This window comes from Oncorhynchus clarkii, chromosome 25 (assembly GCF_045791955.1).
Source record: "Oncorhynchus clarkii lewisi isolate Uvic-CL-2024 chromosome 25, UVic_Ocla_1.0, whole genome shotgun sequence".
NCBI lineage: Eukaryota > Metazoa > Chordata > Actinopteri > Salmoniformes > Salmonidae > Oncorhynchus > Oncorhynchus clarkii.
In genome coordinates this window covers 33,608,152-33,629,748 of record NC_092171.1, presented here as the reverse complement: position 1 = coordinate 33,629,748, position 21,597 = coordinate 33,608,152, and the positions used below count along the sequence as shown (strand labels likewise).

At 44.8% G+C, this 21,597-nt stretch overlaps 1 protein-coding gene across 14 annotated transcripts in view; it reads left to right on the top strand.

Annotated features, from left to right (window-relative positions):
* Nucleotides 1–611: 611 nt before the first annotated feature.
* LOC139383688 (gephyrin a) overlaps nt 612–21,597 on the top strand; it is a 124,076-nt gene continuing 103,090 nt past the window's right edge. For 9 of the 14 annotated variants that reach the window (XM_071128239.1, XM_071128231.1, XM_071128241.1 and 6 more), the window contains exon 1: nt 631–712. In XM_071128239.1, the coding sequence (XP_070984340.1) occupies nt 649–712 (64 nt within the window). In that variant the 5' untranslated portion in view covers nt 631–648. Of the gene's footprint in view, nt 713–21,597 lie in introns of all 14 variants that reach the window. The other 5 variants (XM_071128242.1, XM_071128235.1, XM_071128243.1 and 2 more) reach the window with 2 other exon arrangements.

The following is a 21,597-nucleotide window of genomic DNA, read 5'->3' as shown; positions in this document are numbered from 1 at the left end:
ACCACTAAGATAATTCAATTATGGGCAGTAGGCCTGTAAGCACCTCCCATTTTGGATCCAGACTACTTGTAAGGGTTTCCACAGGAATGCATGCATTCACATATCTGTACAAAGAGTCCTTTCTGACTGCCCACGCACAGTAAAGAACAGGGTTGATTCTAAATATAAATGTGTCTATGAACCTCATCCTTCTGCATGATCTGAGCTCGGCTTCTCTAGCCTAGCCCCCATTATGTTCCCAAAAAGTATATCTGATATTGACAAGATATTCGAGTAACCCCTCTAACAATGGAAATATTGTCTTCAACGATGGAAGACAGGCGAGATCAGGTGGGACAGTTCTAGCCAACGTGAGGCCAGACAACAGGCAAACTTAAAGTTGCCGGAATGCCACGTGCATCCACTTATGTCAGTACATTTGTAACAGCCTAAACATTACAAAACATCTATTCGATCAAATAAGGCTAGCGTAATTCGACACTCTCATAGACCTCCATACAAAAAAAGGCTTATCTCACGAGGACAGATTTTGGGTGGAGTAAATCCTCTCGCTTTGCCTTTTCCTCTCTGATCCGCCTCCCCCTCGTTCGATGCGCTCTGCCATTGATTATCTCTGGATCCTCAGTACTGGCGAGAGCGGTGGTAAACATGGCGTCGGAAGGGATGATTTTAACCAACCACGACCACCAAATACGAGTTGGAATTCTAACGGGTAATTTCCAAATCTGTCTAAAACGTTTGTTGCCACCTCCGGCTACCCTTGTGTGTTAATTGTATATGATTGTCTTTGCTGTCTTGCTCTCCACCGGGTTGTGGCCAGCTAGCTAGCTGAGCTGTGGCTATCTTGTATCGGCTTCTCGAGCCTGTCAAACGGTTAACTTGCTGCCACTCACTGCTTGACCGTGTTCTTGACTTCTGTACCGCTGGTGATTTACAAAGGTTTGTCTTTGTATATATTCTAAAATGTGCATCCTTTCAGTGGTTTTCATACGCAAGAAACACGATATATCCATGAAGGTGAAAACTGTTTAGTGATTTGAATAATTCATGTATTGTACGCAAGGTAAAAGCAACTAGCCTGGCAAAGCAGAGCAGCACGAGCCAGGTTATGCCAGTGTCACGGACTCGAATATGAGATCTGCATATATGAGAATGAATTCTTACATTAGCTTATTTTCAGCATTGTTGCTAAGCTATACTGTTATCGAATTATGTGGTGTTTGCCAAGTTAGTATTGCAATTCATATGGAAAATAAGCAAATATTTCAGATAGATTGCATCAGTTTTAGTGTGGGAAGGTTGCGACGTAATTTGTTCTCGAGCGTGTCATTTTCATTCGGATTGCTAGTTATATATAGCCGCACCACACAATACAGATGACTGTTGAAATAGATTTAATTTGGATGCATGACAAAATGGAGCTGTATTTTGGTGCAGCTGTAGTCCCTATAGCCAGCCGTGGAGTATAATCGCTTTTTTTAAATCCAAAGGCAAGACTCTGGCTACTGAGCTTGCTATCCCTGTCCCACTCACCGGACCCGTTTTATATGGCAAGAATAATAGGTAAAAGACGACTCCGTTGGACAACATTGGCATTCCACTGCCTCTGTGCACAAAAGTAACGTGCCTGTCATGCTTCGTGACACACACACGTTCTTAACTATAGTCCTCCGCGGTAGTCAGATTGCTATCACACACGAGTACCCCACCCCGCCCCCAAGATTCAGGTTAGGCGCTGTCCATTGAATTGTGGTGCTGAAATGGAGCGTATCAGGGCAGCGGTTTATTCAAGAAATATCTAAGGATTTTTTTGATTGTGATACGATGGGTGGGGCGTAGGGGTTTTCCCAAATGACATGTACCGCTACCGCTCTTTTAGCGGCGTTCATCATTAGGCATAATTACTCTTTCTACCTTCAGTCGAAAGAGTTCTTCAGCTTTATTTATGACATCTTGCTGAAGCAGATGCTTATCTGTGGAAAGTAAGCAGTGCTTGACCATTTGCAAGCCTGAATGCTGCCCCCCCCCCCAACATGTCTGCTTCAGAGTGACTGAAATACATTGGTTTCACCTTTGACCTTCAGACAGCCCAATGAGTCTTGCAGTTATTATGAGCTGTTAAGATTGTGGATTTTGTATGCAAATAGAAAATACTAATATAGGCTACTCATTTGACTAGTACATCAGTATTTTACTGTTGATGACTAATGTGAATGATAGTGATAGTGTCTACAATCCTACTTGAAGAGGTGAACACTAGCTCTTAGCTAAAAGGGCTGTTTTCTCCCAACATTAAATGCCATCGGTCCTGTCTGCTCTCCATATGGTCTTTCCTCAAACATAGATCTCAGGATTCCCTCTGTGAAGCCTCTCACTGGGAAATGCCAATGGAAGGGTTCAGTGGCAGACTACACATTTTCTTACCCATTTCTATAACAGGCAAACTGAGCTTGTCAGAACTGTGTGTGTGGCCGGGGCTTCTGATGTTACTGTATTAGTATAGTCTGTCTACTGTATGTTCTCAATTAGACATACAGTAGTCCTGGGTTTTAAAATAAGAATTTACTATGATTTATTATTACAAAGTGTGTGTGTGTGTGTGTGTGTGTGTATTGGGCCTGTCTGTGTGTATTGGGCAGGTGAAAGCACCATATATCCTACCAGCCTGACAGTACAGTATCTCTGTGTTTAACTGAGACAGCTCCTGTGGTGTAGTGAAACCAAAACCTGCTGTGTGTCTAGTGGCTGGCAGCTATGATAATGGGCCTTGTCAGGTGTGTGTGTGTGTGTTTGTGTGTAGTGGCAGCTATGCTAATTGTCCTTGCAGGTGTGTGTGTGTTTAAGGTGAGTGGTGTGCTTCATTTGTGTTGGTCAGGGATATGCAGCGTGTGATGGGACTTTAGTAGTAGCCTAAGAAATGGTGCTGTCTCTCTGTCGATCCAGCTGATCAGTCTGCTATCTGTTCGACGGTCTGTCTGTCCTTCTGATCTGTGCATCACCCGATCTGTATCTGTCCTGTCCACCCGATCTGTCTGTCATATTTTATGTTTAGCCTCCTATAGTCCAGCGAGTGAAAATGCAGTGTGTCTGAGTTATTTAGAATTTTGTGGCGGTATTATCCTTAATAAACAAAATAAAAAAACAACTTGTTGTGTGAGAAACAGAAAATAAAAACCTTTCAAAAAGTCTTCTGGTTCTTAACGTTCCATCTGAAGGAGCTGCGTTTGGCATCAAAGATTCTTCCAGGATGAGTAGAGTAGACCGTCTGCCTGACAGCCCCTGTTTCTTTGCTGTTCAAAGCACTGATCACAACCTGATGCTATGCTACATGCTCAGTCTCCGCTTTCTCTCCCCCCGCCTGCCTTTGCATAACAGCCTCAGTTGCGTGTTGATATCACCATATCTCCTATGTGTGTAAGTAGCAGAAGAGTTTTGTCTGTGTTCAACCTTTTACAAAGACTATGAGTTTGTTGAGACTTTTCAGACAAATGACCTTGAACAACCAACCCAAGTCTGTCTGCCAGCAATGAAAGAAGTTTGAACGTGTTGAGGTGAGAGGACGTGTTGATGAGGTGAGAGGACGTGTTTTTTTAATTTATTATTATTTTTTATTTATTTCACCTTTATTTAACCAGGTAGGCTAGTTGAGAACAAGTTCTCATTTACAACTGCGACCTGCCCAAGATAAAGCATAGCAGTGTGAACAGACAACACAGAGTTACACATGGAGTAAACAATAAACAAGTCAATAACATAGTAGAAAAAAATAGTCTATATACATTGTGTGCAAAAGGCATGAGGAGGTATGCGAATAATTACAATTTTGCAGATTAACACTGGAGTGATAAATGATCAGATGGTCATGTACAGGTAGAGATATTGGTGTGCAAAAGAGCAGAAAAGTAAATAAATATAAACAGTATGGGGATGAGGTAGGTAAAATTGGGTGGACTATTTACCGATAGACTATGTACAGCTGCAGCGATCGGTTAGCTGCTCAGATAGCAGATGTTTGAAGTTGGTGAGGGAGATAAAAGTCTCCAACTTCAGCGATTTTTGCAATTCGTTCCAGTCACAGGCAGCAGAGAACTGGAACGAAAGGCGGCCAAATGAGGTGTTGGCTTTAGGGATGATCAGTGAGATACACCTGCTGGAGCGCGTGCTACGGGTGGGTGTTGCCATCGTGACCAGTGAACTGAGATAAGGCGGAGCTTTACCTAGCATGGACTTGTAGATGACCTGAAGCCAGTGGGTCTGGCGACGAATATGTAGCGAGGGCCAGCCGACTAGAGCATACAGGTCGCAGTGGTGGGTGGTATAAGGTGCTTTAGAAACAAAACAGATGCCACTGTGATAAACTGCATCCAGTTTGCTGAGTAGAGTATTGGAAGCTATTTTGTAGATGACATCGCCGAAGTCGAGGATCGGTAGGATAGTCAGTTTTACTAGGGTAAGTTTGGCGGCGTGAGTGAAGGAAGCTTTGTTACGGAATAGAAAGCCGACTCTAGATTTGATTTTCGATTGGAGATGTTTGATATGAGTCTGGAAGGAGAGTTTACAGTCTAGCCAGACACCTAGGTACCTAGATGTTTACATATTCTAGGTCGGAACCATCCAGGGTGGTGATGCTAGTCGGGCGTGCGGGTGCAGGCAGCGAACGGTTGAAAAGCATGCATTTGGTTTTACTAGCGTTTAAAAGCAGTTGGAGGCCACGGAAGGAGTGTTGTATGGCATTGAAGCTCGTTTGGAGGTTAGATAGCACAGTGTGTGCAAGGAAGGGCCAGAAGTATACAGAATGGTGTCGTCTGCGTAGAGGTGGATCAGAGACTCACCAGCAGCAAGAGCGACATCATTGATGTATACAGAGAAAAGAGTCGGCCCGAGAATTGAACCCTGTGGCACCCCCATAGACTGCCAGAGGACCGGACAGCATGCCCTCCGATTTGACACTCTGAACTCTGTCTGCAAAGTAGTTGGTGAACCAGGCAAGGCAGTCATCCGAAAAACCGAGGCTACTGAGTCTGCCGATAAGAATATGGTGATTGACAGAGTCGAAAGCCTTGGCAAGGTCGATGAAGACGGCTGCACAGTACTGTCTTTTATCGATGGCGGTTATGATATCGTTTAGTACCTTGAGCGTGGCTGAGGTGCACCCGTGACCGGCTCGGAAACCAGATTGCACAGCGGAGAAGGTACAGTGGGATTCGAGATGTTCGGTGACCTGTTTGTTGACTTGGCTTTCGAAGACCTTAGATAGGCAGGGCAGGATGGATATAGGTCTGTAACAGTTTGCGTCCAGGGTGTCTCCCCCTTTGAAGAGTTGATGAGGTGAGAGGACGTGTTGATAGTGACACGTGTGGCATCTTGTCTGTTTGGATATTCAACACCACAGATCTGTAATTATTGTGTATAACCTCTCTAAAGCCTTTTGTTGGCTGATCTGTGATCAGATATTGTATCTGTAACACCTATAAGACCGGGCTGTCAGTGAAGGAAGGCAGACAGCTAATTCCATCTGGAACTCATGCCCCATAGTCATTGAACACTGGTCACGTTAATAATGTTTACATACTGTTTTTCCCACTTTATATGTAAATCAAATTTTATTTGTCACATACACATGGTTAGCACATGTTAATGCGAGTGTAGCGAAATGCTTGTGCTTCTAGTTCCGACCATGCAGTAATATCTAAAAAGTAATCTAACAATTTCACAACAACTACCTTATACACACAAGTGTAAAGGAATTAATAAGAATATGTACATAAAAATATATGGATGAGCAATGGCCGTGCGGCATAGGCAAGATGCAGTAGATGGTATAGAGTACAGTATATACATATGAGATGAGTAATGTAGGATATGTAAACATTACATAAAGTGGTATTGTTTAAGTGACAAGTGATACATTTATTATATCCAATTTTTAATTATTAAAGTGGCTAGAGATTTGAGTCAGTATGTTGGCAGCAGCCACTCAATGTTAGTGATGGCTGTTTAACAGTCTGATGGCCTTGAGATAGAAGCTGTTTTTCAGTCTCTCGTTCCCTGCTTTGATGCACCTGTACTGACCTCGCCTTCTGGATGATAGCGGGGTGAACAGGCAGTGGCTCGGGTGGTTGTTGTCCTTGATGATCTTTTTGGCCTTCCTGTGACAACCATGTGACAGGTGCTGTAGGTGTCCTGGAGGGCAGGTAGTTTGCCCCCGGTGATGCGTTGTGCAGACCTCTCTACCCTCTGGAGAGCCTTACGGTTGTGGGCGGAGCAGTTGTCGTAACAGGTGGTGAAACAGCCCTGCAGGATGCTCTCGATTGTGCATCTGTAGAAGTTTGAGTGCTTTTGGTGACAAGCCGAATTTCTTCAACCTCCTGAGGTTGAAGAGGGGCTGCTGCGCCTTCTTCACAACGCTGTCTGTGTGGGTGGACCAATTCAGTTTGTCCGTGATGTGTACACCGAGGAACTTAAAACTTACTACCCTCTTCACTACTGTCCCATCGATGTGGATAGGGTGTGCTCACCTCACGCTGCTGTTTCCTGAAGTCCACAATCATCTCCTTAGTTTTGTTGACGTTGAGTGTGAGGTTATTTTCCTGACACCACACTCCGAGGGCCCTCATCTCCTCCCTGTAGGCCGTCTCGTCGTTGTTGGTAATCAAGCCTACCACTGTAGTGTCGTCCGCAAACTTGATGATTGAGTTGGAGGCGTGCATGGCCACGCAGTCGTGGGTGAACAGCGAGTACAGGAGAGGGATCAGAACGCACCCTTGTGGGGCCCCAGTGTTGAGGATCAGTGGGGTGGAGATGTTGTTACATGCCCTCACCACCTGGGGGCGGCCCGTCAGGATGTCCAGTACCCAGTTGCACAGGGCGGGGTCGCGAGCCAGGGTCTCGAGCTTGATGATGAGTTTGGAGGGTACTATGGTGTTAAATGCTGAGCTGTAGTCAACATTCTCACATAGGTCTTCCAGATGGGTTAGGGCAGTGTGCAGTGTGGTTGCGGTTGCGTCATCTGTGGACCTATTGGGGCGGTAAGCAAATTGGAGTGGGTCTAGGGTGTCAGGTATGCTGGAGGTGATATGGTCCTTGACTAGTCTCTCAAAGCACTTCATGATGACGGAAGTGAGTGCTACGGTTGGTAGTCGTTTAGCTCAGTTACCTTAGCTTTCTTGGGAACAGGATCAATGGCCGCCCTCTTGAAGCATGTTGGAACAGCAGACTGGGATAAGGATTGATTGAATTTTTCTTTTTGGTATCCGTGATTGACTGTAGACCCTGCCACATACCTCTTGTGTCTGAGCCGTTGAATTGCTACTCTACTTTGCCTCTATAGTGACACTTAGCTTGTTTGATTGCCTTGCGGAGGGAATAGCTACACTGTTTGTATTCGGTCATGTTTCTACTTCCGGCGCCGACAGAGATGGCCGCCTCGCTTGGCGTTCCTAGGAAACTATGCAGGTTTTTGTTTTTGTACGTGTTATTTCTTACATCGGTACCCCAGGTAATCTTAGGTTTCATTACATACAGTCGGGAGGACTGTATGAATAGATTAACATTAGACTGCACTATATTTATTATTTAAGTTATTGACTTATCATTTTTTTTACCTCTTCAGTGGCCACAATCCTCTGTCCTCCGGCGTAGTGCAGGGACTCGAGCAGGCAGGGACTCGAGCAGGCAGGGACTCGAGCAGGCAGGGACTCGAGCAGGCAGGGACTCGAGCAGGCAGGGACTCGAGCAGGCAGGGACTCGAGCAGGCAGGGACTCGAGCAGGCAGGGACTCGAACAGGCAGGGACTCGAACAGGCAGGGACTCGAACAGGCAGGGACTCGAACCTTGGATCCAGTGCAATAGATCTATGAACGTAGTCCTGTACATTAGGGGGGTATCTGGGGTTCAGGTCCTCTCTAATGGCAGCCTTGACATCTCTAGTGATGGTGCTGTCTTCCTCACTTGGGGCCATGGATTGCAGAATCCTTGTTTTCAGAGGTAGGATCATGGACACAGACAGTGCAGTTTCAGTGCTCAGTAGGTTTGTAACTGTTTTGTGGGGTTTGATCACCTGGAGGACCTCCTCTGCTACTTTCACATCATCATCAGACAAGGTGACGATGTCTTTATGTTTTTTCAGGGTCTTGTCTGTCAGTGCAGAGTATACAGCTGTCTGCTGCTCAAGATAGAGCTCCAACATGTCAAAGTGAATTTCCATGTTGTGACATGGTGTATGAGCTTGTGGGTTGGTAGCTGTAACATTTCCTGCTTGGTCTTAAGCACATGAGTGGCTGTTGTTCTTCGGTGTAAAAAGGAAACCACCTTCCTGATCCTCCCAAGGAGGCGGTCCATCTGGTTACCTGAGATTCCCCTTTGGGATCCTAAATTGATCACAAGTGCAAAGCAAGCTATCTGTGGCCTCAGTCCAGCCTCTATCACTGCATTTACTTGGTTCTTGGCATTATCTGAGGTGTTTGGGATATTGTTATTGGGCCTCTCTAGCTTCAACTCTGCTACTGCTCCTAGCTGTACCTGCGCAGGATTTGTGCCTGTGTGACTCTCATAGAGGGGGCGTGTCTGTAGCACCGGACATCTCCCACTCCTCTGTGGTGTAGTGAGCAGTCACAGTCATGTAGCTTTCCGTTACCCTGGAGGTCCACTCCTCTGTGCTTACAGTCATGTAGCTTTCTGTTACCCTGGAGGTCCTCTCCTCTGTGGTGTAGTGAGCAGTCAGTCACGTAGCTTTCTGTTACCCTAGAGGTCCTCTCCTCTGTGGTGTAGTGAGCAGTCAGTCACGTAGCTTTCTGTTACCCTGGAGGTCCACTCCTCTGTGGTGTAGTGAGCAGTCACGTAGCTTTCTGTTACCCTGGAGGTCCTCTCCTCTGTGGTGTAGTGAGCAGTCACGTAGCTTTCTGTTACCCTAGAGGTCCACTCCTCTGTGGTGTAGTGAGCAGTCACGTAGCTTTCTGTTACCTGGAGGTCCACTCCTCTGTGGTGTAGTGAGCAGTCAGTCACGTAGCTTTCTGTTACCCTGGAGGTCCACTCCTCTGTGGTGTAGTGAGCAGTCACAGTCACATAGCTTTCTGTTACCCTAGAGGTCCACTCCTCTTTGGTGTAGTGAGCAGTCAGTCATGTAGCTTTCTGTTACCCTGGAGGTCCACTCCTCTGTGGTGTAGTGAGCAGTCAGTCACGTAGCTTTCTGTTACCCTGGAGGTCCACTCCTCTGTGGTGTAGTGAGCAGTCAGTCACGTAGCTTTCCGTTACCCTGGAGGTCCACTCCTCTGGTGTAGTGAGCAGTCACAGTCATGTAGCTTTCTGTTACCCTGGTCCACTCCTCTGTGGTGTAGTGAGCAGTCAGTCACGTAGCTTTCTGTTACCTGGAGGTCCTCTCCTCTGTGGTGTAGTGAGCAGTCACGTAGCTTTCTGTTACCCTGGAGGTCCACTCCTCTGTGGTGTAGTGAGCAGTCACAGTCACGTAGCTTTCTGTTACCCTGGAGGTCCACTCCTCTGTGGTGTAGTGAGCAGTCAGTCACGTAGCTTTCTGTTACCTGGAGGTCCACTCCTCTGTGGAGTAGTGAGCAGTCAGTCACGTAGCTTTCTGTTACCCTGGAGGTCCACTCCTCTGTGGTGTAGTGAGCATTCACAGTCACGTAGCTTTCTGTTACCCTGGAGGTCCACTCCTCTGTGGTGTAGTGAGCAGTCAGTCACGTAGCTTTCTGTTACCTGGAGGTCCACTCCTCTGTGGTGTAGTGAGCAGTCACGTAGCTTTCTGTTACCCTGGAGGTCCACTCCTCTGTGGTGTAGTGAGCAGTCAGTCATGTAGCTTTCTGTTACCTTGGAGGTCCACTCCTCTGTGGTGTAGTGAGCAGTCACGTAGCTTTCTGTTACCCTGGAGGTCCTCTCCTCTGTGGTGTAGTGAGCAGTCACGTAGCTTTCTGTTACCCTGGAGGTCCATTCCTCTGTGATGTAGTGAGCAGTCACAGTCACGTAGCTTTCTGTTACCCTGGAGGTCCACTCCTCTGTGGTGTAGTGAGCAGTCAGTCACGTAGCTTTCTGTTACCTGGAGGTCCACTCCTCTGTGGAGTAGTGAGCAGTCAGTCACGTAGCTTTCTGTTACCCTGGAGGTCCACTCCTCTGTGGTGTAGTGAGCAGTCAGTCACGTAGCTTTCTGTTACCTGGAGGTCCACTCCTCTGTGGAGTAGTGAGCAGTCAGTCACATAGCTTTCTGTTACCCTGGAGGTCCACTCCTCTGTGGTGTAGTGAGCAGTCAGTCATGTAGCTTTCTGTTACCCTGGAGGACCACTCCTCTGTGGTGTAGTGAGCAGTCACAGTCATGTAGCTTTCTGTTACCTTGGAGGTCCACTCCTCTGTGGTGTAGTGAGCAGTCACGTAGCTTTCTGTTACCTGGAGGTCCACTCCTCTGTGGTGTAGTGAGCAGTCAGTCATGTAGCTTTCTGTTACCCTGGAGGTCCACTCCTCTGTGGTGTAGTGAGCAGTCACAGTCATGTAGCTTTCTGTTACCCTGGAGGTCCACTCCTCTGTGGTGTAGTGAGCAGTCACGTAGCTTTCTGTTACCTGGAGGTCCACTCCTCTGTGGTGTAGTGAGCAGTCAGTCATGTAGCTTTCTGTTAGCCACTCCTCTGTGGTGTAGTGAGCAGTCACAGTCATGTAGCTTTCTGTTACCCTGGAGGACCACTCCTCTGTGGTGTAGTGAGCAGTCACAGTCATGTAGCTTTCTGTTACCCTGGAGGTCCACTCCTCTGTGGTGTAGTGAGCAGTCACGTAGCTTTCTGTTACCTGGAGGTCCACTCCTCTGTGGTGTAGTGAGCAGTCAGTCACGTAGCTTTCTGTTACCCTGGAGGTCCTCTCCTCTGTGGTGTAGTGAACAGTCACGTAGCTTTCTGTTACCCTGGAGGTCCTCTCCTCTGTGGTGTAGTGAGCAGTCACGTAGCTTTCTGTTACCTGGAGGTCCACTCCTCTTTGGTGTAGTGAGCAGTCAGTCACGTAGCTTTCTGTTACCCTGGAGGTCCTCTCCTCTGTGGTGTAGTGAACAGTCACGTAGCTTTCTGTTACCCTGGAGGTCCTCTCCTCTGTGGTGTAGTGAACAGTCACATAGCTTTCTGTTACCCTAGAGGTCCACTCCTCTGTGGTGAAGTGAACAGTCACAGTCACGTAGCTTTCTGTTACCCTGGAGGTCCTCTCCTCTGTGGTGTAGTGAGCAGTCAGTCACGTAGCTTTCTGTTACCCTGGAGGTCCACTCCTCTGTGGTATAGTGAGCAGTCAGTCACGTAGCTTTCTGTTACCCTGGAGGTCCACTCCTCTGTGGTGTAGTGAGCAGTCAGTCACGTAGCTTTCTGTTACCCTGGAGGTCCTCTCCTCTGTGGTGTAGTGAACAGTCACGTAGCTTTCTGTTACCCTGGAGGTCCTCTCCTCTGTGGTGTAGTGAACAGTCACATAGCTTTCTGTTACCCTAGAGGTCCACTCCTCTGTGGTGAAGTGAACAGTCACAGTCACGTAGCTTTCTGTTACCCTGGAGGTCCTCTCCTCTGTGGTGTAGTGAGCAGTCAGTCACGTAGCTTTCTGTTACCCTGGAGGTCCACTCCTCTGTGGTATAGTGAGCAGTCAGTCACGTAGCTTTCTGTTACCCTGGAGGTCCACTCCTCTGTGGTGTAGTGAGCAGTCAGTCACGTAGCTTTCTGTTACCCTGGAGGTCCACTCCTCTGTGGTGTAGTGAGCAGTCACGTAGCTTTCTGTTACCTGGAGGTCCACTCCTCTGTGGTGTAGTGAGCAGTCACGTAGCTTTCTGTTACCCTGGAGGTCCTCTCCTCTGTGGTGTAGTGAGCAGTCAGTCACGTAGCTTTCTGTTACCCTAGAGGTCCACTCCTCTGTGGTGTAGTGAGCAGTCAGTCATGTGGCTTGAATTCTTCTGTTTTCTGCTGCTTCTTTCCTCTGCTTTAAATATCCCCCCCCCCCCCCCCCCCCCACACACACACACACACACACACAGAGCTTAGTAATACCCCTGTTTATTATTATTACTAAACCGTTATGGATGGGGGAAGTAGGACGAGGTCACAGTCAGTCAGATATGGTTTAGCTGTACTGTATATAATGAGTTTTTTATTCAACATGACTAATGTGGTGAGAGTCGATGACATTCAGGAGTTGAGCACTGAGCTGAACACTGGACCATGTGGAGAGTATGTTTCCTTCTGACTTGATCTTGCCGAGACCCTGTAGGGTTCTACACTTTTTCAGTTGGTGGCACCAGCACATGATTTGGTCGCACTAATTATTGACAGTTATTAATTAACTTTGTCATAAATGACAAAGTGAAAACAGGTTTTTAGAAATGTTTGCAAAGTTGGTAAATGTGGTACATTTAAATTGATTTGGAAGGCTCACACCTGTCTATATAAGGTCCAACATTTGACAGTGCATGTCAGAGCTAAAACCAAGCCATGAGGTTGAAGGAATTGTCTATAGAGCTCCGAGACAGGATTGTGTCCAGGCACAGCTCCGAGACAGGATTGTGTCCAGGCACAGATCTGGGGAAGGGTACCAAAACATTTCCGCAGCATTGAAGATCCCCAAGAACACAGTGGCTTCCATTATTCTTAAATGGGAGAAGTCTGGAACCACCAAGACTCATCCTTCCTAGAGCTGGCTTCTCGTCAAAACTGAGCAATCTGGGTAGAAGGGCCTTGGTCAGGGAGGTGACCAAGAACCCAATGGTCACTCTGACAGAGCTCTAGAGTTCCTCTGTGGAGATGGGAGAAACTTCTAGAAGGGCAACCATCTCTGCAGCAATCCACCAATCAGGTCTTTATGGTAGAGTGGCCAGACGAAAGCCACTCCTCAGTAAAATGCACATGACAGCTTGCTTGGAGTTTGCCAAAAGGCACCTAAAGACTCAGACCACGAGAAACACGATTGTCTGGTCTGATGAAACCAAGATTGAACTCTTTGGCCTGTATGCCAAGCCTCACGTCTGGAGGAAACCTGGCACCATCCCTACAGTGAAGCATGGTGGTGGCAGCATCATGCTGTGGGGATGTTTTTCAACGACAGGGAGTGGGAGACTAGTCAGAATCGAGGCAAAAATGAACTGAGCAAAGTACAGAGAGATCCTTGATGAAAACCTGCTCCAGTCTGCTCAGGACCTCAGACTGGGGCGAAGGTTCACCTTCCAACAGGACATGACCCTAAGCGCACAGCCAATACAATGCAAGAGTGGTTTAAGGACAAGTCTCTGAATGTCCTTGAGTGGCCCAGCCAGAACCTGGACTTGAATTATAGCTGTGCAGCAACGCTCCCCATCTACCCTGACAGAGCTTGAGAGGATCTGCAAAGAAGAATGGGAGAAACTCAACAAATACAGGTGTGCCAAGCTTGTAGCATCATTCCCAAGAAGACTCAATGCTGTAATTGCTGCCAAAGGTGCTTCAACAAAGTACTCAGTAAAGGGTCTGAATACTTATGTAAATGTTATATTTCAGTTTATTTTATTTTATAGATTAGCAAAACATTCTTAACCTGTTTTTGCTTTGTCGTTATGGGGTATTGTGATGTCATTATTGGGTATTGTGATGTCATTATGGGGTATTGTGATGTCATCATGGGGTATTGTGTGTAGATTGATGAGGGGGAAAAACAATTGAATCAATATTAGAATAAGGCTGTAACGTAACAAAATGTGGAAAAAGTGAAGGGGTCTGAATACTTTCTGAAGGCACTGTATGTCAGAATAATGTGGGCTTTGCCTGACTAAATTGGCAGCATGCTCCTAACTGAAACACACCTAATGAAGTCTGTCCATCAGGTAGCTGGTCAGATGTTGAGTTAATGTCTCGTCTCATGTTTTAAAACGAGAAAATGACCAATAACCGTGTTTCCTTTGTAATCGGAATGCTTTGTAATCGGAATGCTTTGTAATCGGAATGCTTTGTAATCGGAATGCTTTGTAATCGGAATGCTTTGTAATCGGAATGCTTTGTAATCGGAATGCTTTGTATGGAATAGAAAGTTGAAGCGAACATTCAACACCCTTCAATTGAAATGGCGGGAAACAAACGACAGCGACGACATCTCTCATTAAAACTGGTCAGAAATTATATCACACAATAATTATATTGGAGCAGTAGAACATCTTAATCGGCCATCATAACTTCAATAACTTTTCAAGGACTTAAGAGCCTAGAGGAAATGTCTGATTTTTAAGGGAGGATATTCCATGATGACTCAATTCCGCATGGCAAATATTCAATCAAGACTTTGAATTTGTTGAATTCCTGGTTTTCATACCCATTCTTGCCTTAGCATTTTCTAGTAGATATCATAACTTGGAACATCTCTCCTACCTCTGTCGGTTTTCGCTCCACGCACCAGCTGTTTGGGAGATGCAAGCTCTCTCTGCCTGACAGGTTATCTAAAGTACTCGCACCCCTTGTATATAGTGAAGTTATCATTACGCAGTGTATCTATTGTTACTTTTATTACTTGTTTTACTTTTCTATTATTTCTCTATTTTCTTTCTCTGCGTTGTTGGGAAGTGCCTGTGAGGAAGTATTTCACTATTAGTCCACACCTGTTGTGCTGTGAAACAGTCCTGTAGCTTAGCATCCGCTTCATCAGACTACTTCCGTATTGAGTGTGTCACTGGTACTTCCTGTAAGAGTTTTTGCTTATAAGCAGGAATCGGGAGGATGATGTTATGGTCAGATTTGCCAAATGGAGGGCGAGGGAGAGCTTTGTATGCGTCTCTCTGTGGAGTAATGGGGATCTAGAGTGTTTTAGCCTCTAGTTACATAGGTGACATGTTGCTATCAATTAGGTCAAATGGATTTCAGTTTCCCTGCATTAAAATCACTGACCACTAGGAACTCCATCTCCCAGATGAGCATTTTCTTGTTTTCTTATAGCCCTATACAGCTTGTTGACTGTGGTTTCTTGTTTTCTTATAGCCCTATACAGCTTGTTGACTGTGGTTTCTTGTTTTCTTATAGCCCTATACAGCTTGTTGACTGTGGTTTCTTGGTTTCTTATAGCCCTATACAGCTTGTTGACTGTGGTTTCTTGTTTTCTTATAGCCCTATACAGCTTGTTGACTGTGGTTTCTTGTTTTCTTATAGCCCTATACAGCTTGTTGACTGTGGTTTCTTGGTTTCTTATAGCCCTATACAGCTTGTTGACTGTGGTTTCTTGTTTTCTTATAGCCCTATACAGCTTGTTGACTGTGGTTTCTTGTTTTCTTATAGCCCTATACAGTTTGTTGACTGTGGTTTCTTGTTTTCTTATAGCCCTATACAGCTTGTTGACTGTGGTTTCTTGGTTTCTTATAGCCCTATACAGCTTGTTGACTGTGGTTTCTTGTTTTCTTATAGCCCTATACAGCTTGTTGACTGTGGTTTCTTGGTTTCTTATAGCCCTATACAGCTTGTTGACTGTGGTTTCTTGTTTTCTTATAGCCCTATACAGCTTGTTGACTGTGGTTTCTTGTTTTCTTATAGCCCTATACAGCTTGTTGACTGTGGTTTCTTGTTTTCTTATAGCCCTATACAGCTTGTTGACTGTGGTTTCTTGTTTTCTTATAGCCCTATACAGCTTGTTGACTGTGGTTTCTTGGTTTCTTATAGCCCTATACAGCTTGTTGACTGTGGTTTCTTGTTTTCTTATAGCCCTATACAGCTTGTTGACTGTGGTTTCTTGTTTTCTTATAGCCCTATACAGCTTGTTGACTGTGGTTTCTTGTTTTCTTATAGCCCTATACAGCTTGTTGACTGTGGTTTCTTGGTTTCTTATAGCCCTATACAGCTTGTTGACTGTGGTTTCTTGTTTTCTTATAGCCCTATACAGCTTGTTGACTGTGGTTTCTTGGTTTCTTATAGCCCTATACAGCTTGTTGACTGTGGTTTCTTGTTTTCTTATAGCCCTATACAGCTTGTTGACTGTGGTTTCTTGTTTTCTTATAGCCCTATACAGCTTGTTGACTGTGGTTTCTTGTTTTCTTATAGCCCTATACAGCTTGTTGACTGTGGTTTCTTGTTTTCTTATAGCCCTATACAGCTTGTTGACTGTGGTTTCTTGTTTTCTTATAGCCCTATACAGCTTGTTGACTGTGGTTTCTTGGTTTCTTATAGCCCTATACAGCTTGTTGACTGTGGTTTCTTGTTTTCTTATAGCCCTATACAGCTTGTTGACTGTGGTTTCTTGGTTTCTTATAGCCCTATACAGCTTGTTGACTGTGGTTTCTTGTTTTCTTATAGCCCTATACAGCTTGTTGACTGTGGTTTCTTGGTTTCTTATAGCCCTATACAGCTTGTTGACTGTGGTTTCTTGTTTTCTTATAGCCCTATACAGCTTGTTGACTGTGGTTTCTTGGTTTCTTGTTTTTCTTTTCTTGTTGAGTGTGGTCTTAGTGCACACACAATTGCACTCACTCAAAACACAGAGATAGCTCATAATGTCTACTCTTTTATTCACAATCATTCACTCATGCAAGCAGCAGGGACACATGACATTTCTATAGTAACAGACTGACATACATAGGCTTCCCTCTCAAATGGTACCGTGTTCCCTGTTTGTGTATATGAAGGGAATAGGAGTGCCATTTGGGACACATCCGTACTTTCAGCCCCTTCTATGGATGAGATAATCAGAATATGTTAAATAGAGATTACATTATAGTATGCATCCCTTGGCATTTTGCCATCTGCATGTCAGCACATACAGTATAGCCTATAGGAGGTATGAGACAGGTTTAGTACGGCAGGGCTACTGGAATGACATGCTGTCAGCCTGTTTAGTGCTGTAGTTACTGTAATGTATCCCTTGGCCTTTTGCTATCTGCAGGGCTGCCAGGCAGCCAATTAATGTATGGAGATATGTGATGTGACAAGTCTAGTCTCTTAGCCTGTTTAGTCTTTAGTGCCGCAGAGTTACGGGAATGACATCCTGTTCGCTGAGAGACCGTAAGCAGCAGTGACAGAGTGGTTGTGGGCCTGTTTAATTAAGCACATCTACAGCCGGTCTACCTCAGCAGGGTAAAAGCACTGACACATTTATCCTGACCATAGTAGGCATCATAGGGGATTCATAGGTCTTAAAAAAAATAATGTAACATTTATTTAACTAGGCAAGTCAGTGAAGAACAAATTTTTATTTACAATGATGGTCCACACCGGCCAAACCCGGACGACGCTGGCCAATTTTGCACCACGGTATGGAACTCCCAATCATGGTCTGTTGTGATACATCTTGGTTCGAATCCAGGCTGTATGTAGTGACACCTCTTGCACTGAGATGCGGTGCCTTAGGCCGCTGAGCCACTCTGGAGCCCTGGTGACATTCAGTGTGTCTTCCTATTCCTGGACTTAATCTCTGGAGTCTAACATCGTACCCAAACCGGCTGTGTGCCATCCTGCGCAAATTGATTTTGGGATGGGTATAACCAATCAGGAGATGGCACGTGGGTATCTGCTTTTATAAACCAATGAGGAGATGGGAGAGGCAGGACTTGTACCGCGTTCAGCGTCACAAATAGAACTGACTTCTATTTTAGTGCTTGGCAACGCAGACGCGGTGTGGTCAGCATGTAAGACGTGGGGGTGGGGGAGGTTATAAGTTTAAAAAAAAATTTTTTAAGATGGTCATAGTATGTATAATTTAGCTATGTGGTTTTGAATTTGTTTTACTTTAGGTATCAAAAATAAATACAAATAAAATATTTGTTAAAATATAGAATTTGGAATATAAGATTAGCATATTATTAGTAGCTTTAGATAGAAAACACTCTGAAGTTTCTAAAAGTGTTTGAATCATGTCTGTGAGTATAACAGAACTTATGTAGCAGGCAAAACCCAGAGGACTAACCGTTCAGAATTATTATTTTTTTGGTCTCTGTCTGTTCACTGAGTTCTCATTGGCAAATTATATTTCTTAGGAACCTGTTTTCAGTTCCTACCGGATGTCACCATTCTTTGGAATTTGGTTGAGGTTATTCATTTGTGCAATGAAGAAGTAGGCCATCTAGGAACTGGGTAACACTGTTGAGAGTGCGAAAAGTGAAAAGTAGCATGGTTTGTTGTCTTCCTGTATTGAACACAGATAGACCCGTCTACAATTTGATTATTAAAGTTTAAAAATACCTAAAGTTGTATTACAAAAGTAGTTTGAAATATTTTGGCAAAGTTTATAGGCAACTTTTGAAATATTTTGTAGTGACGTTGCATTTTTGGAAGCTGTTTTTTTTCTGGGTCAAGCGCGTCAAATAAATGGACATTTGGATATCTATGGACAGAATTAATCGAACAAAAGGACCAATTGTGATATTTATGGGACATATTGGAGTGCCAACAAAAGAAGCTCGTCAAATGTAATGCATATTTTATTTCTGCGTTTTGTGTAGCGCCTGCAGGGTTGAAATATGCTACACTCTTTGTTTACTGTTGTGCTATCATCAGATAATAGCATCTTATGCTTACGCTGAAAAGCCTTTTTAAAATCTGACATGTTGGCTGGATTCACAATGAGTGTAGCTTTAATTGAGTATCTTACATGTGTGATTTAATGAAAGTTTGATTTTTATATAATTTTTTTTACATTTGCCTCACTGCATTTTCCCTGTTTTTTGCCCAAGTGGGACGCAACTGTCCCCTATCCTAAAGAGGTTTTAATCCCTTTTTTGGGGGGTAGGCACAAAACACCCTTCATACTTCGTACAGTTTTTGAAACCGGTACCGGTCCTGCGACACTTGTGGGGCTCGTAGTGCAAAACGGAGAACACCATCGTGTTCGTGAGAATGTCCCCTTTCCACAGTGGGGTTAGTCACATTAGTTTGTAGCCCAAACGGTTCGGACGCTACAAACAGAAGTGGGCACATTGACAAAATTGACTTCAGACGAGTCCCCTGACACTTTTGGAGGATGTAGAACAAAACAGAGAACACCATTGTGAGAGTCTCCCCTTTCCATAGACTGGTTTGCTAAAGACGTTTTCCTGAGAAGACCAATTCTCGGGATGTCTCACGGTCTGACAAACGCCGCTCTAGCTCACAAGCGGACGTGCGACACTGGTTGCGGTGGACTGAGCCGTGTCCAATGCAAAAAGGTTTAATCTAGAGATAACAAACAATGTCAACTGATATGTAACTTTGATCAACTCTAGGGTTTTACAAGCACTTTCAAAGGAGAATCTGGGTCCAGGAAGCCAGCTCCAGTGTGCATACCCTATGCAGTAGTACATTAGTGGTAAAGGAGTCATTGGAACGCAGACCGTTCCATTGACTAGTTAGGTCAGATTTGTTGAATGTGCACCAATCAAAGTGAATATTTCCCAAAATCCTTCATGATTTATGTATTGTACCAGGCCCACAATGTGGTAACTTATGTCCGATGTTGATATACTTGGCAGTTTTTGCTGCGTAACATTTAGAAGTTGTCCCTTTTCAGGTTTAGAAGAAGTGACTGCTAAATGCTAACTCCCGTTCGTTAGCATAGCTGGCATTCAGAAATCAGTGGCGGTAGTCAAAGCCATTTTTAACTGTAACGCAGTTGATTGGCTAAGATGACATGAACATGTTCTGGGGTTGACATCCATACAAGCATTGTACTCCGATTTTTATCTCAACGTGGTGTGAAATACACATACATAAACAATAGCCTAAATGTAGGATAATTTTGATGGGAGGCAATGAGGAGATTTGGGATCTTTCCCCAACGTCTCTTTCCCCCACACTTTTTCGTGTCAATTGCATTGTTTTGGCCGAGTTGGATTGCCCTCACCACATCTATGTCATCATGTATATAGTGCTTGCTGAAACTGTAGTGTTATAGTGTTGATCTGATGGAGCAGGGTTATGGTAAGGACATGCCACCCTTGTCCACAGTAGGTGTGTGTCCAGTAAGCTCAGCCAATGACGAAGGTTATCAGTGTGAAGGCTTTTGGGTAATTACTATGCGTTCTCACCACAGGGGAATGGAAGTGTGTGTTTTTGTTTGTGTGTTTTCATTCACCGGAGCAGGCAGCCAGTGGCAGGACTCGCGACACTCCCCTCTATAAATTTAAATCTCTCTGTTGCTTCCCTCCAGTATCATCCTTTCCTCTCCTTCCCTCATTATCATCTTTCCCTTTCCCCTCCTTCCCTCATTATCATCCTTTCCTAATTATCAGCCTACCCTCTCTTTCCCTCATTATCATCCTTCCCTCATTATCATCCTGCCCTCTCCTTCCCTCATTATCATCCTTTCCTCATTATCATCCCGCCCTCTCCTTTCCTCATTATCATCCCGCCCTCTCCTTTCCTCATTATCATCCCGCCCTCTCCTTTCCTCATTATCATCTCGCCCTCTCCTTTCCTCATTATCACCCCGCCCTCTCCTTTCCTCATTGTCATCCCGCCCTCTCCTTTCCTCAGTGTCATCCTGCCCTCTCCTCTCCTTCCCTCAGTGTCATCCTGCCCTTTCCTCTCCTCTCATCATCCCGCTCACTCCTCTGCTCTGCTCTCCTCTCCCTCGCTCCGACTAGACCTGTCAATCTAAGATGTATGTTTTGGCCCTCCTCGTCATTCATCTCCTCTCCTCTTTGTCCATCCTTTCATCTTTACATCCTTTGTGTTCTCATGTCCTCTCTTCGCCCATCTCTTACTCACTCCATCCCTCCCAACAATGTCCCTTGCTTTCCATTTTTCCCTTAATTTTTCTTCCCCTCTCTTCCTTCCTCTTTTCTTTCACCAGTTTTGCTGTATTTCTACCCATAGCAGGTTGATGGGGGAAAGAAGGGATGATCAGATAGAGGGATGGAAAAGAGGGTTAAGGTAGGATTGAGTCAGTCGAGGTGGGATCAGCACAGTAGTTTCAAGGAAAAGTATTAATCTCTCCAATTTTATTTTCCTGTAAAACCTCTTTTTCCCTCAAATTCTGCATTGAGCTGTTTTATTAGTAAGAAGCATCTATTCAATATTTATAAAACATCAATAAAGGAGGAGATGCCCTTTACATAGAGCTGTTACTGCAAGACTCCAGGACTCTTTTCTATGTCCCAATAGCACCCTATTCCCTATGTAGTGCACTACTTTTGCCCCGGGCCCATAAGACTCTGGTCAAAAGTAGTGCACTATATAGAGGATAGGGTACCATTTGGGAGTCAACCCCAGGACTCTGCTGCTGCATAATGTAATTATTTCAAACTAATTCAAATGAAGAAACTCCAGTTGATTGCGCTTTCGCTCTTTCTCTCTCTCTCTTTTTAACCATCTCTGTCTACAATAAAACATCTCTCTCTAGCTTTCTCCCTCTCTGTCATCAGTAGTGTAGAATGTATCTATGTTGTGTGTGTGTGTGTGTGTTAGTGATGCACGGGTCAGCTGTTTGTTCACCCGCACCTGCCCATAATTGCTAATAACCCATCTGCAACTGCCCGACCTATATGTGACAAATTGAAAATCTAATGCCTGCACCCAACCCTAATCCACTATTATAGTTAATAATACAGTCAGATGCGCTGTACATTTTTTAGTTTTTTTAACCTAATTTACACTGAACAGAAAATATAAATGCAACATGCAACCATTTCAAAGATTTATTGAGTTACAGTTCATTTAAGAAAATCTG